At 61.4% G+C, this 19050-nt stretch overlaps 2 protein-coding genes across 2 annotated transcripts; both read left to right on the plus strand.

Annotated features, from left to right (window-relative positions):
* Positions 1-531: 531 nt before the first annotated feature.
* JMJD7 (jumonji domain containing 7) lies at positions 532-6118 on the plus strand (the record flags this gene model as incomplete). Its single annotated transcript, XM_080707957.1, has 8 exons — positions 532-595; positions 3925-4078; positions 4153-4406; positions 4673-4729; positions 5156-5251; positions 5474-5550; positions 5771-5930; positions 6030-6118. The coding sequence occupies 8 exons, from the start codon at positions 532-534 to the stop codon at positions 6116-6118; spliced, it is 951 nt and encodes a 316-aa protein (XP_080564083.1).
* A 56-nt stretch (positions 6119-6174) lies between these two features.
* Positions 6175-18844, plus strand: PLA2G4B (phospholipase A2 group IVB; the record flags this gene model as incomplete). Its single annotated transcript, XM_080707958.1, has 26 exons — positions 6175-6212; positions 6407-6510; positions 6875-6946; positions 7112-7161; positions 8595-8660; positions 8752-8940; positions 9247-9319; positions 9536-9672; positions 9796-9927; positions 10272-10312; positions 10475-10517; positions 10773-10827; positions 11062-11192; positions 11343-11426; positions 11652-11689; positions 12092-12227; positions 12712-12848; positions 13068-13290; positions 13396-13513; positions 13764-13901; positions 14056-14160; positions 14333-14512; positions 14805-14971; positions 15635-15821; positions 15930-16297; positions 18500-18844. 26 exons carry the CDS (start codon positions 6175-6177, stop codon positions 18842-18844), a joined length of 3357 nt encoding a protein of 1118 aa, XP_080564084.1.
* Positions 18845-19050: the final 206 nt, after the last annotated feature.

Below are 19050 nucleotides of genomic sequence, written 5' to 3' on the forward strand. Positions count from 1 at the left end.
AGCGCCCAGCGCGGCATGGGGTCCAAGGCCGGCCGGCGTCCCGCCCCTTTCTGCATGTCTGAGGCCACCGGCAACCGCTGCCCCATCCAGACTTGCCCCACTCGTTTTGAAAGCCCCTTATTTATAACTTTTATACTTCGGGCCGCGGCGCTTGTCTCCTCCCCGGCTGCACGGGGCGGGGGCAGTTTTAACGTGTGTTTGTACTGATGTATGAACTTGTCAATAAACAGTCGTTTGTTAACCCCGGGATGCCGCGAGTGGGGCGGGCGAAAGGAGACGCTGCTGTGCCTTCCGCGGTTTAGGTAGCGGGCGGCGGGGCGGGGCCGGGGGCGGGGCTGTCGGCGGGGGCGGGGCCAGGGGCGGGGTCCACAGGGTGTCGGGGGCGGAGCTGTGGTCAGGGCGGGGCTCCCCCGGGCGCCGAGGGGCGTGGCCGGGGCGGGGTTGTCGGCGGGGCGGGGCTCCCCGGGGGCGGGGCCGGGGCGGGGCTCCTCGGGGGCGGGGTTGTCGGCGGGGCGGGGCTCCCCGGGCGTCATGGCGGCGGCGGCCGTGGACGCGGTGCGGCGGGCGTTACGAGAGTTCCCGGCCGCGGCGCGTGGTGAGTGGGCTCGCGGCCGCCCTGGCGCGGAGCGGGCGGCGGGCTCCACCCCGGGCTGGGCGGCCGCTCAGTCAGCCTGGGGGCGCGGCGGAGACGGCGGCCGCGGAGCTGTCCTGGCCTTCCAGGGGGCCCCGTGCGTAATTGGTGCGGGCCGTGGGTTGTGGCCTTTCCCGTATACAAAGGTTTTTTGTATGTGGGGCTGGGATTGAACCCGGGAGCATTTGCCTCCGAGCTACGCCTCCAGCCTTATTTTGTATTTGGATACAAGCTCTGGCAAAGTTGCCGAGGCTGGCTTCGAACCTGCGATCCTCCAAGTCTCGGCCTCCCAAGCACTGGGATTATAGGCGTGCGCCACCACGCCCAGCAAAAGTCCTTTTAACATCTAAGGAAACAACAGACTTTATTCAGACATGCCGGAGCCAGCCGGCAAAAAGAGGCGTGAGGATGAAGAATTAAACTCTTAATTGGTTCCAAGAATCTCTTATTTATTCTAACGTTGGGGAGCTGCCAGCCTACTATCTCTACTGGCCGACCCCTGCTCCTGGGTCAATATCTCTACTGGCCGACCTACTTCTGGGTCAATATCATCTCTCTCTCCGGCCTCTCCACTCCTGGGGTATTGATAGAGTTACAGGTCAATCAACAGTCTCTGCTGTCACCACCGGGATACAATAGAGACCAGTCCAAAGCACGTCCATTACAGGTAGGTTAATCCATGCCGTGCCATCACCACCAGATCTTCTCTCAGACCTTTTACCTTGAACTTCCCATGACCCAAACCTTGTTGACTCTGGGCGAAGGACAGTCAGCTGAGTCAGAAATATTCTTTTAGGGGAAAACCTTAATGGCTTCCCATAGACAGACTCCTAGCAGTGGGCAGTGCAAAGCTTTGGGAGGATTATAGGCACTGTGCCAAGTGAGCTCTTCCTTTCCTAAGTTTTATTTATTTATTTATTTATTTGGTAGTACTGGGAGTGGAACCCAGAGGCTTTCTACCTCCGAGCTATACTCCCAGACCCATTTTATATTTTATTTGAAAACAGGGTCTCACTAAGTTGCTGAGAGCCTCACTAAGTAGCTGAGGCTGGCTTCGAACCCGTGCAATCCTGTCTCAGTTCACATACAGCCTTGGCTACTTAGGCCCTCTGCAACTCAGTGAGACCCTGTTTCAAAATAAAGATTAAAAAATAGGGCTGGGGTGTAACTCGGAGGTAGAATGCCCCTGGGTTCCAACCCCAGTAGCACACACACACACACAAAATAGGGGCTTGGGGTGTAGCATGGAGGTAGAATGCCCCTGGGTTCGTCCCCAGTACTACGTAAAATAAAAAAAAGAATCTGGCTGGGCTCCCTGAGTGGGGATCCACCCCTCAGGCATACCTGAGGCCTGGATTCAGTCCCCAGCACCAAAAATAAACAAACAGTGGCACAACAGGAAGGGGACTGACCATCAGCAACCTCCCCTCAACGGGCTGGCATTTCCCCTCCCGTGTCTGCTTGCCTAGTGCCCTCCTGCCCCTACCCAGGCAGTGAGACCTGCTCCTCGGCTGCAGTTCTCCGGGGCCCTAGGGACCTTCGTCCCACTCAGTTCCAGTTTCTGACCCAAAGAAGTTCACTTTCTGACTGATTGCAAGGCAAGGGTGACCTGTGTGGAGACAGCATGGCCTCAGAGGCGAAAATGAGGGCCGTGGCCATTTGGAGCAGGTTGCAATAACCGCCGGCTGGGGCCAAGGCCTTTCAGCCAGACCTAGAGGCTAAAAGTAAAAAGGCAAAGCCCTGTGTCCTTGGGTCAGAGCGAGCAGCAGGAACAAAGTCTGGCACAGCTCGGGTAGAGGGTGTGTGGCGAGGGGTAGGCTCCTGGAAAAGTGGGTTGGGCCTCATCATGGAGGCCAGACGTTCTGTAAGGAGAGCTAAGCCATCAGAGGATTCTTTACTAGGGTGTGACCAGATGAGATTGTATTTTGAGATGACTGGGACCAGATGATGGGTGCTCTGAGAGGGAGTGGAAGTAAGCCAGAAAAACCAGTTGGTACACAGCAGCAACCATCCAGCCGGGATGCTGGAGATTTTCACCCTACTGTGAAGCCAGTATTTACTGAGCACCTTCTGCGTCTTTGGTCCTATTCTCGTTGCAGCAGTGAGCGAGGCAAGCATCCTTGCCGTCACGGAGCCAGTTCAGGGGAGGGAGACAGACTAATAAGTAAAACACGCTGCACTCATGGTGATAAATGCAGGGAGAAAAACAAGGGAGAGACGTAAGGCTTGAGAGCAGATTACAGATTCTGAAAAGGGTGTTCAAGGCTGGGCAGGTTGTGTATGCCTGTAATCCTATTACTTGGGGGGCTGAGACCAGAGGATCACAGGTTTGAGGCCAGACTCAGCAACTTAGTGAGGCCCTTAGCAACTTAATGAGACCCTATTTCAAAATAAAAAATAAACCAGGCATGGTGATGCATGCTCTAAATACCAGTACTTGGGAGACTGAGACAGGAGGATCAAGGCCAGCCTCAGCAATTTAGTGAGACCCTGTTTCACAATAAAAAAAATCAAATCAAACTGAAGGTATATATCAGAGGTACAATGACCCTGGGTTCACTCCCCAGTACCACAAAAATAAGCAAACAAACAGATAAATAGGGCTGGGGGTGCAGCTCGGAGGTAAAAAGCCCTGGACGAGGGAAAGGTGAGTCAAAAAGAAGAGCTTTCAGGTGAGGGTGACGCGGGACTAGTAGAGACCTCTGCGCCGGCCACTGCCTCCTGCCCGGGCTCACGTGGCAGCCCCGGGCGTCAGGACGGTGGCGCTGTTCAGGCCTCACCTTCCCTCTGCCGCTTTCAGCCGGTGTCTCCCGAGGTAGGCTGTGAGCCTCCTGAGGTGGTTGGGTGGTCCCTCACAACCCACACGGCCAGGCCAGGGCTCTCTGGGGCTCTGGACGTGTTACGTCCAGAGGGGCTTCCTGGAGCCCTGCCCCCACCCAGACCAGCCAGGGCCCTGGGCCTTGGCCCTACTTGGACCTCTCACCGCCAGCCGGCTCAGTGGCTCCCTTTCCTAAGGATGCTGGAAGATTGACCCCGCAGGGTGGGGAGGGAGGCTGAGTCCCTTCTATAGAGCCCAGCCGTGGCCCCACAGAGGCTTTGGGTGTGGCTGAGCGGCAGCCCCTGCCCTGGGGACTCTGGCCCTGCTGGTGTGTGTGTGGATTCCATGTTCTCTCCCTTCTGCTCCCTTCCTCGCTCTTCCTGCTTGCCCAGGGTCCCTGGTTCACCAGTGAGCACTGTCCACGTGGCGTGGGCTGGGTGCTGCTGCCTGCAGCTCCCGTTTTCCTGTCTCTCAGAGCTCAGCGTGCCGCTGGCTGTGCCCTACCTGGACGAGCCCCCCACTCCACTCTGCTTCTACCGGGACTGGGTGTGCCCCAACAGGCCCTGCATCATCCGCAACGCCCTGCAGCACTGGCCAGCCCTCCGGAAGTGGTCCCTCCCCTACTTAAGGTGGGAGCCTCCTGGGGTGGTGGTGGGCAGCAGTTACTGACCGCTGGGCATGAACCGAGTGTCCATTCCTCCAGAGCCGTGGTGGGCTCCACGGAGGTGAGCGTGGCCGTGACCCCAGACGGTTATGCGGATGCCGTGCGAGGGGACCGCTTTGTGATGCCCGCGGAGCGCCGCCTGCCCCTCAGCTGCGTGCTGGATGTGCTGGAGGGCCAGGCACGGCACCCAGGAGTCCTCTACGTGCAGAAGCAGTGCTCCAACCTGCCCACGGAGTTGCCCCAGCTGCTGTGTGATCTGGAGCCACACGTGCCCTGGGCCTCCGAAGCGCTGGGTGAGTGGAGGCAGGCAGGGGGCATGGGAAAGAGGGCCAGCCACTTGCCATCGACCCCCTTGCTGCTGGCCTCGTCCACACACGTGGCCTTGATGGACTGCGGGAGATGACTGCGCTTCCTCCGCCTGGGACGCACCCCCAGCTTCCTCTGCTCCTCCCTGCCTCCTTGGGATTCCTTTGCTCCCACCCGGCATTTTGTTCAGTGTTGCTGGCTGGGGATGTGGCACCATCCCCACGAGGCCTCTAACTCGCCCTCCGCCCCACAGGGAAGATGCCTGATGCGGTGAACTTCTGGCTGGGGGACGCGGCTGCAGTGACTTCCTGTAGGTGTCCAGGAGGGGCGGGTGGGCTGGCTGAAGTCGGGGGGCTGTTCTCCCTGATTTCCTTTGGGATCTGGGGACTCAGGTACCACAAAGTCTCCCCGACATCAGGGTGGGAGGCTGTCCGTGGTGGGCTACAGTGCCCCATGTTTTCTAGGTCCCCAACAGGTTCTCTGAAGGCCAGCTAAGATGGGGGGCTTGGGGAGGCCTGTTGTTCTACTTCCCCTCTTGGCAGAGGTGAGCCTAGGGCTGGGCCAGTGTCCAATACCTGGTGGACCATCCCAGCGTTGCCCACCGCAGTCCTTGGTTCTCCAGCCGGGTGGCCCTTTGCCAGCTCTGCCCCTCGCGTCTGGGGTGCAGGGCAGTGGGTGAGATGGCTCGCTCCCCCGCCCTCCACACCTCACTCCTAAGCCTTACTTGTGTTGGCAGTGCACAAGGACCACTACGAGAACCTGTACTGCGTGGTCTCAGGAGAGAAACACTTCTTGTTACATCCACCCAGCGACCGGCCCTTCATCCCCTACGGTAGGGGAAGTGGCCTGGAGGGGGCTCTGGGGAGCAGGTGGCCTGCGGTGGAGGGAGGACAGCGAGAGCCCGGCAGGTCCAGCTGAGGCATGGCCACAGGTCTCAGCCCTGTCCCTTGCACCCTGGGAACCTGTGAACTGGCCCAGGGCAGGGGGTGGGGGTTTGGCAAGCTGCGGGCTGCCTGAGGCTCCGGAGCCCACACCCTTCTCCCTCTGGCTTCAGAGCTGTACACGCCTGCGACCTACCAGCTAACCGAAGAGGGTACCTTTAAGATAGTGGATGAAGAAGCCATGGAGAAGGTGTCAGTCCTGTTCCTGGGTTTGGGGGGAGCGTGGGGGACAAGGGCAAGAACCTGAGCCTTGAAGAGTAGGCCTGGAGGCTCTGAGGAGGTGGCACCTTGCTGTGGAGAGGGCCCCCTTCTAGGTCCTTTCGGTGCTGAGCAGAGGGGGGTCCTTAGTTTTTACCTTTGGAAGAGACGAAGCTGGGAGACCTCCTCCCTGCAGCCTGCTGTGTCCCTAGGTGCCCTGGATCCCACTGGACCCGTTGGCTCCAGACCTGAGCCGGTACCCCAGCTACAGCAAGGCACAGGCCCTTCGCTGCACGGTGCGGGCTGGCGAGCTGCTCTACCTGCCGGCTCTGTGGTTCCACCATGTCCAGCAGTCCCATGGCTGCATTGCTGGTGAGGAGTGCCCAGGCCACCCTGGGGCAGGGCCTCTGCAGGGCTGGGGGCTCTGGGTTGAAAGAGGAGCCCTCATTCAGGTCCCTGTTCTCTCCACAGTGAATTTCTGGTACGACATGGAGTATGACCTCAAGTACAGTTACTTCCAGCTGCTCGACTCCCTCACTAAGGCTGCGGGCCTCCACTGAAGCGGGCACTGCCAGAGACAGCCAGGGGGCCGCTGCTCCGGGTTCGGCGGGTCGCCATGGTCTTCCTCACGATGCTCACCACTGGCGCTTTCAGGTCCGGGAGGTGCTGAAGCTCTCGGCACGTTCCGGGAGGAGGAACTGCTGCTGGCTGCAGGGCGGTGACCAGAGCCTTCATGAAATGCACTTGAGTCCGCAGGCTGAAGGAGGGGCCTGTGGACTCTAGATAATCGAATTATAGCTGCCTCCCAGGAACAAGGCCTGAAGTACTCTGGTTGCTTTGGCCAAAAGGAGGCGAGAAGAAGGATTTGCTGCTGCCTTGGGAGATGGGAAGGAGCCCAAGGCAGAGTGGTGCACGACCATTGAGAGGCCGCGGCACCACGGATTAGGAAGAGGTGGCGGTTTCCTCCTCATGATCATAACTAAGGAACAAAATGATAATTTTGTTATGTTTGTTAAGTCTGATTGTATTTATTTCCATTTCAGTACCAGGCCTGAAAGGCCCTGTCTTTTCTCAGTTGGAAAGTAACAGAACTGTTATTTAGATCACGCACATAAAGCTTTTTCGGGATTCTTTAAAAAAAACAAAACAATCAGGGGCAAGGTCGCGCCCCTGTCCGGCCAGGAGGACTGTAGAGACGGCCTGGAGTGTCAGTACTTGCTCTTTGCTGGCCCAGGGTCCAGCTTGGGTTGGGATCGACTTGGAGGATCTTGGAATGCAGCCGGAGGCGCCCTGCAGGCTTGGGTGATGGTGCCCAGGAAGCTGCCACGCAGGTGAGGAGGAGCAGGAGCAGGTGGGGCAGCAGCTCCTCTCCAGGGCCGTGACTCCAGGTGAGTCACACCTGCTGGCATTGGTGTCCTGCTGTAAAACAGAGGTAATAATGGTTCCACCCACGGGCTGTTAGGGACTGGGAATGGTATCTGTAAGGTCCAGCGTGGGCCAGCACAGAGTGGTCAATAAAGGCAGCTGTGGTTCCTTCATTCTCCCTTTCACAGTCGCCTTCTGCAGTCTGGTGAGCGTTGAAGTTTCAGGTGAAAAATCCCAGGTGAGCTGGGCTTGTAATCCCAGTACTTGGGAGGCTGGGACAGGAGGATCATAGGTTCATGACCAGCCTCAGGTCCTTAGGCCCTCTGCAATTTAGTCAATATAGTAAAACCTTGTTTCAAAGAATAAAAAATAGACCTGGGGGTGTAGGTTGGAGGTAGAATGCCCCTGGGTTAAATCCCTAGTACCACACAAAAATTCAGGTTGGCCCTGATTGGGTATGTGGGCCAGATCAGGCCTGGGGGCTATCTACTGCCTGCCCACCCACCTTCCCCAGCTGTCACAGCCTCTCCCCAGGGCAGACAGGCTGACCTCAGCCTTATAACCTCTTGCCTGGGCTCTCCTTGGCTCAGGGCCACTAAGGTCACTTCGGGCCTTACCCTGGCCTAGTTTGTCCTGCCCCAGCTTCGCAGCGGTTGGTCTTCATAGCGATTGGAAACTGAGCCCCTCCTGAGGCCAACCCCTGAGGAAGGAGCTGGTCTGCACATCCAGCCTCTCTCCAGAGCACCCACCTGAAGATGGGGAAGAGCCCTGTGCCGAGTGCCAGCCCGCCCAAGGGTGGAGGTAGCCGGCCATGGCTTTGAAGGGCTGGTTTATGTGATAGCCACACCCTGACGGGGTTGTGACGGAGCCTGGAGTACTCCTCACAGGTTGGCCCAGGACTTCAGTCAAGACTGGGCATTCCTGTCATGCGGGCACTGGGAGGTTGCGAAAGGCCCGGCCACTGAGGGGTGCTCGGCCCCTTCCTGCTGCTGTGCTGCGGGGCTCTACTCCCTCCCGGCTCAGCTCCGACACCACACCCTCCAGGAGCCCCTCCTCTAAGGGTCAGCGGTGATGGCTTCAGGGTGGGACTCCCAGGAGCGGGGGCTGACACAGGAAGGTGGCAGTGGCTCAGTGGAGGCTCATGGTGCCTCATTTCCTGGACAGGTGGCTGGTTCCGTGGGGCATGTGGAGTGTGGGTGGGAGGGACCCAGGCGGAGCTCAGGGCCAGCCAGGATGCCCTGCCCTGGGACAAAAGCTGACAGACTTGTCCTGTGGCCACTGTCCATCATTCCTGCTCCTGCCGACTCGGCCTCATGGCTCTGGTAAGGCCCTGCGGGGCAGCGGGCCCCACTTTGAACCCAGCTTCCATCCAGGGCATGATCCCTGCTGTTCCTGAGGGGAGCTGTGGTCTTCAGGTATAGAGAGGAGTGCTTGCCCCCCACAGGACCCAGGAGAGGCGGGGACCAGGGTCAGGGACTGTCCTGAGATCTTTCCATCCTGGAAATAGGCTCCAAGGCTCCTTTTTGGGCCTGGGGGCTTAGAAGTTCATACCTGCTGCCCTGGACCCACAGAGGAAGTGGGTGCTTGATGCCCTGACTCAGTTGCTTGGCATGTGGGAGCCCCAGGCAGGGCTGCCACAGGTGGATGCGCTTCTCTGGCTCTGGCCCTTAGGAGTCCCTGGACTCACCTGCCCGGCCCTGGCTAACTGACCAGTGTGTACACCCCCAGAATCAGGGAGTGGGTGTGAAACGCGCTCGAGCCCAGGACAGTCCCGGAGGGTGACAGCCTGTGGGTGGTTCGGGTTGGTAGCTGCTATCCCACCCTGCAGAGAGCCGTCTCCAAGATGGGCTACCTGGGATGGGCAGCCGCTCACTCAGCTCACACGCCCTCCCCTCCTTGGGTAACTTCTATTCCCTGCACTCGAGTCCAGTCCGAAGCTGCACGGCTCAGGGGTGGGACTGGGGGGCCGCGGGCGAGGAAGACTAAAGCACACCGCATCCAGAAGCAGAGCAGCTTGGTGGGGCATGAACTGGAGCCAGGCCCTGTTTTCCAACCCCAACTAGGCCTTGGGCCAGCGGCTGCTCTGCTGTGCCTGTTTCCTTGGGTTGGTCGTTGGAATAGTTCCCGCAAAGGGGTGCAGTGTGGTGAGCGAGTGTTGTGGAGCCCAGCCTGGCGCTGCCTGTGTCCTGTAGGCTCAGGATTCTGATGGGGTGGAGGATGGGCCTGGGCCAAGCAGGCCTGATCCTTTGGCTTCAGGAGTAGATTTCAAGGGTTTGTCCCCTCATGCACCTGCACAATCCTGCCCCCTCTCGTTCCTCTGCAGGCAAAGGTGCCTGGGACCTGCCTGCTCACTGTGCGTGTGCTGCAGGCCCACGGCCTGCCCTCCAAGGACCTAGGTGGGCGTGCTGCTCCGTGGCCCTGCGCTGGGATGAGGAAGGCAGGGGTTGGTGCCAGGGGGAGGGCCTGGGCGGGTGGGGGTCCTGGAAGGGGGACCTTCTGGGCGGGAGGTGGCAGTGGAGTCTGGTTAGCCCCACAGCTCGGGGTGGGCACTGGGTGGCTGGGCTGGGAAGGGCTCTTGGCCATCACCGGGCACTCGCTTCTCCCTCCTGCAGTGACTCCCTCTGACTGTTACGTGACTCTGTGGCTGCCCACGGCCTCCAGCCACAGGCTCCAGACGCGCACAGTCAAGAACAGCAGAAACCCTGTTTGGAATCAGAGCTTCCATTTTCGAGTCCACAGCCAGCTCAAGGTGGCTCAGGCGTCAGACCAGCCCTGCCCCATCCCCTGTACCCACCGCCACCGTCCTGTCCCAGCCTGGATCGCTTTCCCACCACACCCCTCCTTCCCGCAGCTCACTCCACTCTCCTTCCAGAATATCGTGGAACTGAAAGTCTTTGACCAGGACCTGTTGACCAAAGATGACCCCATATTGTCAGTGCTGTTTGACGTGGGGACCCTACGAGCTGGGGGGTCCCGGCAGCAGAGCTTCTCACTGAGCTCCCAGGCAAGGCCATGTATTCAGGGCAGCGGGGTCCCTGGCCCTGGGGAGGGTGCTTTGGTGTAGCAGGCATAGGCCCCTCTTCAGTGAGTGGCCCTGGAATTCCAGCGGCCTCTCCAGCCAGCAGTAACCTCACCAAGGAGCAGTCCTGTCCTCCACCTTCTTTCTTGGCTTCTGAGCCAAAGGCCAGATTTCTGGGAACAGCCCAGGAGTGCGGAGAGAGCGGGCTGCAGGGCCAGTGGCCTCTCCGCAGGCCCCTCGCTCTCCCTTTGCCTCCATCGCCCTAGCTGGTGTTAGGGCTGGAACCAACACACCCGACTCCCTCTTTCTAATTTGCTTCTTTCCTTCAGGGTGAGGAGTGCCTGGAAGTTGAATTTCGGCTGCAGAGCCTGTGAGTCGGGCCATGGGGCAATCCTGGGCGGAAGTGGAGTGCTTCCTTCTGGGAACCCAGCACCAGCACCCAGAGCTGGCGCCCTCCCTGGTGGAGGAGAGCACCAGACCCATGGGGGGAGAGCCTGGGCGCCTGCCAAGACTCACTGGGGGCCCTTTCCAGGACAGACCGCGGAGAGCAGCTGGTCAGCAATGGCATCTTGGTGGTGAGTTGGGCGCAGCGCCGCGGGGTGGGCCGGGGGCCGGGGACTCCCCCTCATGTCGTCTGCTTGAGCAAGCTCAGGCCTGCCGCTCCCTGGGTTGGGTAAACTGATTTTGGGGGCCTCTGGGATATCACTTCAAGAGTATGGTCTCAAGCAAATGCGAGGTAACCGGGTGCTGAGGAGGGGGCCGGGCTGGGGAGCGTGGGGTTCGTGAGCAGGGGCAGGGCTCATGACTGGGACTCTCTCTTAACGAGCCAGGCTCGGGAACTCTCCTGCTTGCAAGTTCACCTGGAGAAGATGGGGGACCAGAAGGGTGAGTCCCCAACCCTCAGACCGGGAGCCCTGGAGGGGACCTTGCGCTAGCTGCCTTCAGTTCCCAAAGGCAGGTGTCGGGGCTGGGGTGAGGCCTGGGCTTCCCCTCCTGGTCTCTGGTGGAGGTGGCGGGAGCACCGGGGCCAGCCCTCTGCAGGAACAAGGGACTCCGTGGGCCAAGGTCCCCTCTGGAGCCTGTCTGCTGTGCCCCCCACCCCACCCCCACCGTTTCCAGGGTCAGAGGGCAGAGTTCAGCTTGAAGTTCCGGGGGCCTGTGAGGGCCTGCAGGAGGCCTCTGCGGGCAGCGGCTCCTTCTGCTTCCATTGCCCGGCCTGCTGGGAGCAAGAGCTGAGCATCCGTCTGCAGGTAGTGGCCTCACTCTGGGGAGCGGGCCCCAGGCCTCCAGCCTCGTCCCTCCTCCCAGCCTCCTCTGCATCCTGGGCCCCTCCCTGACGCCCCTGCGACTCCAGCGGAGAGAGCAGGAGGCAAGGTCTCCCTTCTCACCTCACCCTGCAGGGTGACCCCCAGGAGCAGCTGAGGGTGCCGCTGCAGACGCTGCCCTCTGGCCAGCTGGTGCGACTCGTCTTCCCCACGTCCCAGGTGCCCGTCCCAGAGGAGGCCCTGTCGCACTTCCCTTCTCATGCCCTGGATAAGTGCTAGGGCTGGCCCTGTGGGGGCGTTGGGGGTGTGGCCACCTGGGGGTGGTGCTCTGGCCCCTGTGGTGGGGCTTGGGGTGTGGCCACCTGGGGGTGCGCTGGGGTCTGGTGGGAGAAACGGGGGTCTGTGGGGGTGACCAGCTTTGTGATGGGCTGTTGTGGTTTCCAGGAGCCCCTGCTGCGCGTGAGCCTGAAGAAGGAAGCCGGGTGAGCGGCCTGGCCGGGCTGGGAAGCAGCGGGTAGAGGTGGAGGATGGTGGAGGAGGGCGGGCTGCTGCTGCAGGGCTGGGGAGAGGCAGAGAGGGCAAGGAAATCAAGGGGAGGGGCACGCCCTTCTGGGTGGAAGCTAAATGTCCTTCATGGGAGACTGGCCGTCCCTCCCTCTTGGGGGAGCAGCCTCTCCCCAGGCAGAGGTGGGGCGCTGGCCTTCTCTCCGGTCCCCTGTGTTTGGAGTTGGGGGGTTCCTGCATCTTCAGCTCCTCACGCCGCCCACCATGCCTTCAGGAGCTGCAGCGAGGGTTGGGGAGGGGGGAGAAAGGGCAGCGCTCGCGGGCAAGTGAGGTTGCTCTGGTGGGACCAGAGCTGCCTCAGCGTCTCCTCTCTCCCCCAGCCCCGAGGAGCTGGCCGTGCGGCTGGGCTGCGGGCCCTGCGCCGAGGAGCAGGCCTTCCTGAGCAGGAGGAAGCAGGTGGTGGGCGCAGCCCTGAAACAGGCCCTGCAGCTTGATGGAGACTTGCAGGAGGACGAGGTGCCCGGGCGGGCAGGACCGGGTGGGGTGATCCTGGCCTTGATCAGGTCCAGGCTGAACCCTGGCCACAGGCAGCCCATAGCTGGTGCCAACCTGGGCTTCTAGCTGCCACCCACCCCAGTTAGCCCTGCTCCCTCTCACTTGACGCAGTCAGGGGCTCGATACGTTGCACAAGGAGCTTGCAGGTGGTGTGTCCCCACCCGGCTGGCTTTCCTTCTGTTTCCTGGTCCTCACCCTGTCGACGGATGCTGGTATGCGGGTGGCCTCCTGGCCCTGGTAGGCCCAGCAGATCCAGATCGGCCTGGGTCAGCTCCCAGGGGAATGACTTCTAGCAAGTTGGGGGGAGGGCTACTCGGAGTCTTTTGAGGCCACCTGGGGCTCCCCAAAGTGAGCCCAGAGTCTTTAGGGGCTGGTGGGAGAGGTCGAGCCTAGTGTGGCCTGCCACCCCTCAGGCCTCTCCAGGCCTGATGGTTCTCTCTTCTAGATCCCAGTGGTAGCTGTTATGGCTACAGGCGGTGGGATCCGGGCAATGACTTCGCTGTATGGGCAGCTGGCCGGCTTGCAGGAGCTGGGCCTCTTGGACTGCATCTCCTACATCACAGGGGCCTCAGGCTCCACCTGGTGAGTAGTCGGCTGTGGGTGGCTGGCTGGGTCCTAGGAAGGAGTACCGGTGGTAAGGCGCTCCTGGGCCCCAGAGGCCTCCGAGCAGCCTGGAGGTGCTGGGGAAATGCCTGTGCTGGGAAGAAACGTGTTCCAGGGACCCTGAAGGTGCCTGCCCGAAGAACCTCTTGTCCTGGAAGAAAATTGACAACCTCCCCTTCCCCCGCTGGCTTTTCCCAGGGCCTTGGCCAACCTCTACGAGGACCCAGAGTGGTCGCAGAAGGACTTGGCAGGGCCCACGGAGTTGCTGAAGACCCAGGTGACGAAGAGCAAGCTGGGCGTGCTGGCCCCCAGCCAGCTGCAGCGGTTCCAGCAGGAGCTGGCCGAGCGCACCCGCCTGGGCCACCCGACCTGCTTCACCAACCTGTGGGCCCTCATCAACGAGGCGCTGCTGCATGATGAGGTGTGTGTGGGCCCTGGCCGGGGCCAAGCCAGGGCAGGGCCAGAACTTGGGGCCAGCCTGGGCTCTAGGAAGCGGTGGCCTTAGGTGCTGGTCATCTTCTCCTAGCCCCATGACCACAAGCTCTCAGATCAGCGGGAGGCCCTGAGTCGTGGCCAGAACCCCCTGCCCATCTACTGTGCCCTCAACACCAAGGGACAGAGCCTGACGACCTTTGAATTTGGGGGTGAGTGGCCCCAGAGCTGAGACCTGGGCTCTTGTGGGTGGTGGGACGGGTAACCAGACCTGGGTAATCACGGTACCCCCACCTCTCCCAGGCCAGGCCCCAGAGACTCATTCTACCAGGGTCCCTCAAGCCTTGGGGAGGAGGCAGAGTCCCATGCTTACAGCAACAAGGCCGGAGCCTCTGGCCCCCTGGGCTCCCTGGTGGCCTGCTGCGGTGGCTGGGGTGCCTGAGGCGTGCCGTCTCCTCACAGAGTGGTGCGAGTTCTCACCCTACGAGGTCGGCTTCCCCAAGTACGGAGCTTTCATCCCGTCCCAGCTCTTTGGCTCCGAGTTCTTTATGGGGCGGCTGGTTAAGCAGCTTCCCGAGTCCCGCATCTGCTTCCTGGAAGGTGAGCAGCTTCTGGAAGGCGGGGGCACCTGGTGGAGCAGGGAGAGTGGGCCTGGGGGGGGGGGGCTCAGCCCACCCTGCTCGGCCACTCGGCTTCCTGGTGCTGGACGGGGCTGTGACGGGCTGGGGACTCTCCCCTCATGGTCCCCTTCCAGGTATCTGGAGCAACCTGTATGCAGCCAACCTCCAGGACAGCTTGTACTGGGCCTCAGAGCCCGGCCAGTTCTGGGACCGCTGGGCTCAGAATCGGGCCAGCCTGGGTAGGTGCTCGGTCTCCTCACAGAGTGCACAAGGGCAACCAGTTGGGGGTATCTTGGGGGCATAGTGGAGGTGGCTTTCAGGCCTTTGGGGGCCTCAACTGTTCCCCTCCAGCATCTCCACAGAGGCTGGGATAAATGCTTAGGGCTCCCCATATCCCCATTCTCTGTGCAGACAAAGAGCAGGTCCCCCATCTGAAGATAGAAGAGCCCCCCACCAGAGCCGGCAGGATCGCAGAGTTTTTCACTGACCTTCTGACAAGGCGCCCCCTTGCCCAGGCCACCCACAATTTCCTGCGCGGCCTACATTTCCACCAGGACTATTTCCAGCATCCTCACTTCTCCACCTGGAAAGGTATCAGCTTCTCTGCCCTGGTCCAACTGCCAGCCTCCCATGGCAGCCTGAGCCTTGGAACCACCATGGTGCACTCCCCTCCCCTCCCCTGGGCAGCACAGCTCTGAGCCCAGCGCCCCAGCTGTGGGGAGCAGGGCGCCATTCCTCCCTGTTGGAGCTGTGGGCAGTGGGGTGCTTGCTCTGCAGGTGGAGGGGCCGAGTCTGTTCCCCTAGTGGCAAGACCCGCTGTCCGCCTGGAGAAGTCTGGGGCCTTCGGTCGCTGCCTCTCCCACTCCATCCCAGTCCTTTGCAGCTACCACACTGGACGGGCTCCCCAACCAGCTGACACCCACAGAGCCCCACCTTTGCCTGCTGGATGTTGGCTACCTCATCAACACCAGCTGCCCGCCCCTTCTGCCGCCTACCCGGGACGTGGACCTCATCCTGTCCCTGGACTACAACCTCCAGGGCGCCTTTCAGGTGGGCGGGGCAGGCAGGCCTGGAAGGCCAGGGCGGGTGGTGGGCGGCCAGCCTGGACTGTCCTCTTGGCCCCTAGTGAAATCCGCTCTGGAGCCCAGCCTCTGGCCCTGCTTCCTTTAGGAGGTGAGACAGGCCGTGTGGGATGAACACTGGGCTCTGCTAGGCCACCCCCCCCCCCGAAACTTACTCTCCTCAGGGAGTGGGGGGGCTGGGGCAGCTCATGGTGTTTCATCTGAGGATGTGTGGCACTGGAGATTGAACCCAAGTGCATTCTATCTCCAAATTACACCCCCAGCCCTATTTTCTTTTAATTTTGAAGTGGGGTCTTGCTAGGTTGATCAGTCTCACTACTTGCTGAGACCGTCCTTAAACCTGCAATCCTCCTGTCTCAGCCTCCTAAGTACTAGGATTAGAAGCCTGTGCCACCACACCTGGCTTGCCTCCCACTTTAAGCTACGGGCAGTTGGTTCCCAGCGCAGCAGAGCCTGGGAGGAGCTGCAGGGGCAGTACTGCGGGTCCACAGCCTCGTTCAGCCCCTGACTCCGCGGGGTCCACCGGAGTCTCTGACCTGGCCTTTGAGCTCCACGTCCTGTGTGTTTGAGTGTTGCTGGGCACACTAGGGCACCCTGGCTGTCCCTCTGATGCCCTCTGCCCGCCCTGCAGCAGCTGCAGCTCCTGGGACGGTTCTGCAAGGAGCAGGGGATCCCGTTCCCAGCCATCACGCCCAGCCCCGAGGAGCAGCGCCAGCCTGGGGAGTGCCACATCTTCTCAGACCCTGCCCAGCCTGAAGCCCCAGCCGTGCTGCACTTCCCCCTGGTCAATGACTCCTTCCGGGAGCACTCGGCCCCTGGTGAGTGCTTCCCCCACCCCCCACCCCCATTCTTCTGACCACTTGAAGGCGACTCCCACCTTCCCCAGGGCCCTGCCCCTCCAAACCCAGGCTGCACTCTCTCCACAGGGGTGCAGCGGACACCGGCAGAGAAGGCAGCTGGGGAGGTAGACCTGTCCCCTTCCAGTTCCCCATACCACTACACAAAGGTGACCTACAGCCCGGAGGATGCGGACAAGCTGCTGCGCCTGGCGCATTACAACATCTGCAACAACCGGGAGCGGCTGCTGGAGGCCCTGCGCCAGGCCGTGCTGCGGCGGCGGCAGCGCAGGCAGCTCAGGCCCGAGGGACTGGGGCACCCAGCTCCCACCTGCCCTGCCAGCCTCGGCTCAGCTGCTCCCCACGTGTTGCAAGCTCCTGGGGGCTCTGATGGCGCAGCTCCGCCAGCGTCTATGCCGAGGACCGACCAGGGTGGCACCAGAGACGCAGACAAGCCTGTTAGGCTGTGAGCAGGGGTGAGCGAGGGGCCTGGTTTCTTGTGGCTGGGTCAGGGTTCTTACAGAACGGACTCGAGCTGCCTTCCTCTTGGGGCCTGGAGGTACCGGGGCGGCCAGTGGAAATGGGCATAACGTGGCAGTGTGCGGTTGGATAGAGTGGAGCGGATCACGTCATACATCACAGAGGCTCTCGCAAACAGAAGCGCTGTCCGAGGTTATTTGTCATATCATCCCAGGTCTTGGTTACACAGCGAAGGAACTGGGCTAAAAAGCAGAACAACAGCCCAGCACCCGGGCACCTGGGGCGGGATTGGCGCGAGCCATCCTCCACAGCAGGGAGGAGACCAGGCTCACCCGCAGTAGCCCTGGCCCTGTCCAGGCGGGCGGCCTCCTCCCCCATGCAGGGGCCAAGGCGGAGGCAATGATCCAGGCCAAGGGCCGCTTCCTGCCACGTGGTTGGGGCAGCCAGACGAGGGGTCACATGGACCAAAGAAAAACATGGCACCAGCACTAACTCGCAGACTGTGACCTCAGCGGGCCCATCTAATGGAGTATTCCAGAAGCTAGTCCTGAGCACCCAGGGAGGACCGGGGGCCTGAGCTGTCACTCTGGTTACCTAGAACGTGTTTTCACACGGAGCCCTGAGCTCCGCTGGTGCCGTGGCCTGCAGAGAGGTGGTACACTTAGGCCCAGCCACCCCAGAATATTCCCCAAGCATGGCCCTCCAGTCCTCGCCTCCTCTGAGGTGACAGGGAGGTGGAGCGGTCCCAGCTGTGTGGGTCAGATGGGTGGTAAGTCCCTTGACTCTCATGACCCAGCTTGCTGATCTGTGCCTCTCAGATCCTGCCCTGGACACGTGGTCGGGGCTACAGAACAGAACAAATGGCTGGCCTCGTAGCCTCAGTAGCCATGGTGCCTAGACAGGGCTGTCCCTTTAGCAACACATGATCTGAGTAAGTCGGACCCAGTGGGCCCTGCAGAGGTGACAGCGGGTGGTTATGCCAGAGACCACAGCAAGGCTGCCCGGCTACAACTCAAGGGCCTTCCAGACACAAGGTGGTCCGTGGCATCGGGGCTCATCCTGGGCCTGGGGCCCCTGTGGGGGACTGGCCTGCACCTGCCTCTCTCCAGCCCTCCATGTTCCTCCGGCTCAAGTGTCCCCCCTGGAGAGTCTGAAGCCCACTGACTTGGAGATGGGAAAGGCCTGGGAGCAAGCTTCCCAGGAACATGCAAAAAGCCTGGGGCACCTCTTACCTTGGGGCTGGCCAGCGCAGGAGCCAGCCAGTGCCGCTTCCTTGGCAGGCTCAGGCATCCTCAGACGGCAGAGCAGGCAGGGTTGAGGAAGTGTGAGCCCCCGGCAGGGACAGCCCTCAAGTCTGTGGAGGAAGGAAGCCTGTGGCCTGGGCTCTGTGGGTTTGCACTCACAGCAGGGGTGTTTGGGCTTCCTTTGCCTCAGAGGGGGTCCTGAGGGTCTCAAGGGTGGGGATCCCCCGCGCCCCAGAAGAGGATCTGAGTCTCAGCACCCTGGCCAGTCACTGAACCTCAGGACTCCTCCACCCTACCCGGCATCTCATCCGCACACAGCTGCTGCGCTCACAGCCAGGGGCCTGGCTTTGGGTTCTGGGCTGAGATTCCTGGCTGGGGAGCAAGGGGAATGGCGGTTATCCCGTCCGTCCCAGGCACACCTGTTCCCTCCTTCTGTGCCCGTCCTCCCACATGGACACCTGCAGGCAGGGATCCCAGGGCATCCCCCGGGCAGGCCTGGCCTGCGGGAGAGGCTGTATCACAGGCTCAGTCAGGGTAGACAGAGGGATGGAGCCAGGAGCCGGAGCCTGGAGGGAGCCCCAGGACATTCCGCAGCCCTCTGCCATGACAGATGGCCTAATGGTGCTTCTAGTGTCCCCCTGCTGCTAGAACTGGGCTCGGCCACCGTCCGTAAGATGCCCCAAGGAGGGGGCATTCACAGTTGTCTGAGGACTAGGAGATTGACGAAGTCCCCGAGATCAGATGAAGAGGAGTCTTCAAAGTCCTCAGAGAACAGAATCACAAGGATCCTGGCAGGAGGGGGCTGGTGTGTGTGGGTTGAAGTCTCACTTCTCAGAGGTTAGAGACAGTAGATGTGAAGCTTCCCAGACATGCAGAAAACATCAGTAGCCCTGGGAGCTTGGGGCCCAGGGAGTCAGCCCCGCCCTGCCACCCCAGACCTTCCCCTGCAGCCCACCTGCTCGCTGCCAGCTCCAGGCCCGCTCCTCAGATGCTGCTGTAAACAGGATCTCTGCCCCGCTGCTCCGCCTGACACCCAAACAGCCATGGGCCAAACCTCCCGTCTCAGGAACCCTGCCTCCAGCCCCTCAGCCCAGGGGCTGCTGCCTAGAGGCCAGGCCTGAGCCAGTTTCACCTGGAGGATGGAAGTCTCCTGCCCCCGTGGTCCTCCAGCCCCTCACACCGGGGCCCCTCGAGGTCAAGGGGGGCTGTGGAAGCCACTGTCTTAGGAAAGGTGAAGGGCAGGGCCACTACAGCCACACCAGCTCTTCCCCCAACCCCTGAGCCTTGGCTCCAGCTGCCTGAGGCCTGTGTCTCTCCTCTAAGAACAGGCCAGGGAGCTGTGCCCCAGGTCCTGCAGAGCTGAGTCAGGCCTTGTTAAAGCCTGGGTCTCCAGAGCCTTCCAGAATCCTGGGCTGGACCAAGGTCCCCATGGGGACGAGGGAACCAGGAGGGGAGGAGGAGTCTGTCCCCTCCTGGATGGTGCAGAA

This window comes from Muscardinus avellanarius (genome assembly GCF_963383645.1).
Source record: "Muscardinus avellanarius genome assembly, chromosome: 12".
NCBI lineage: Eukaryota > Metazoa > Chordata > Mammalia > Rodentia > Gliridae > Muscardinus > Muscardinus avellanarius.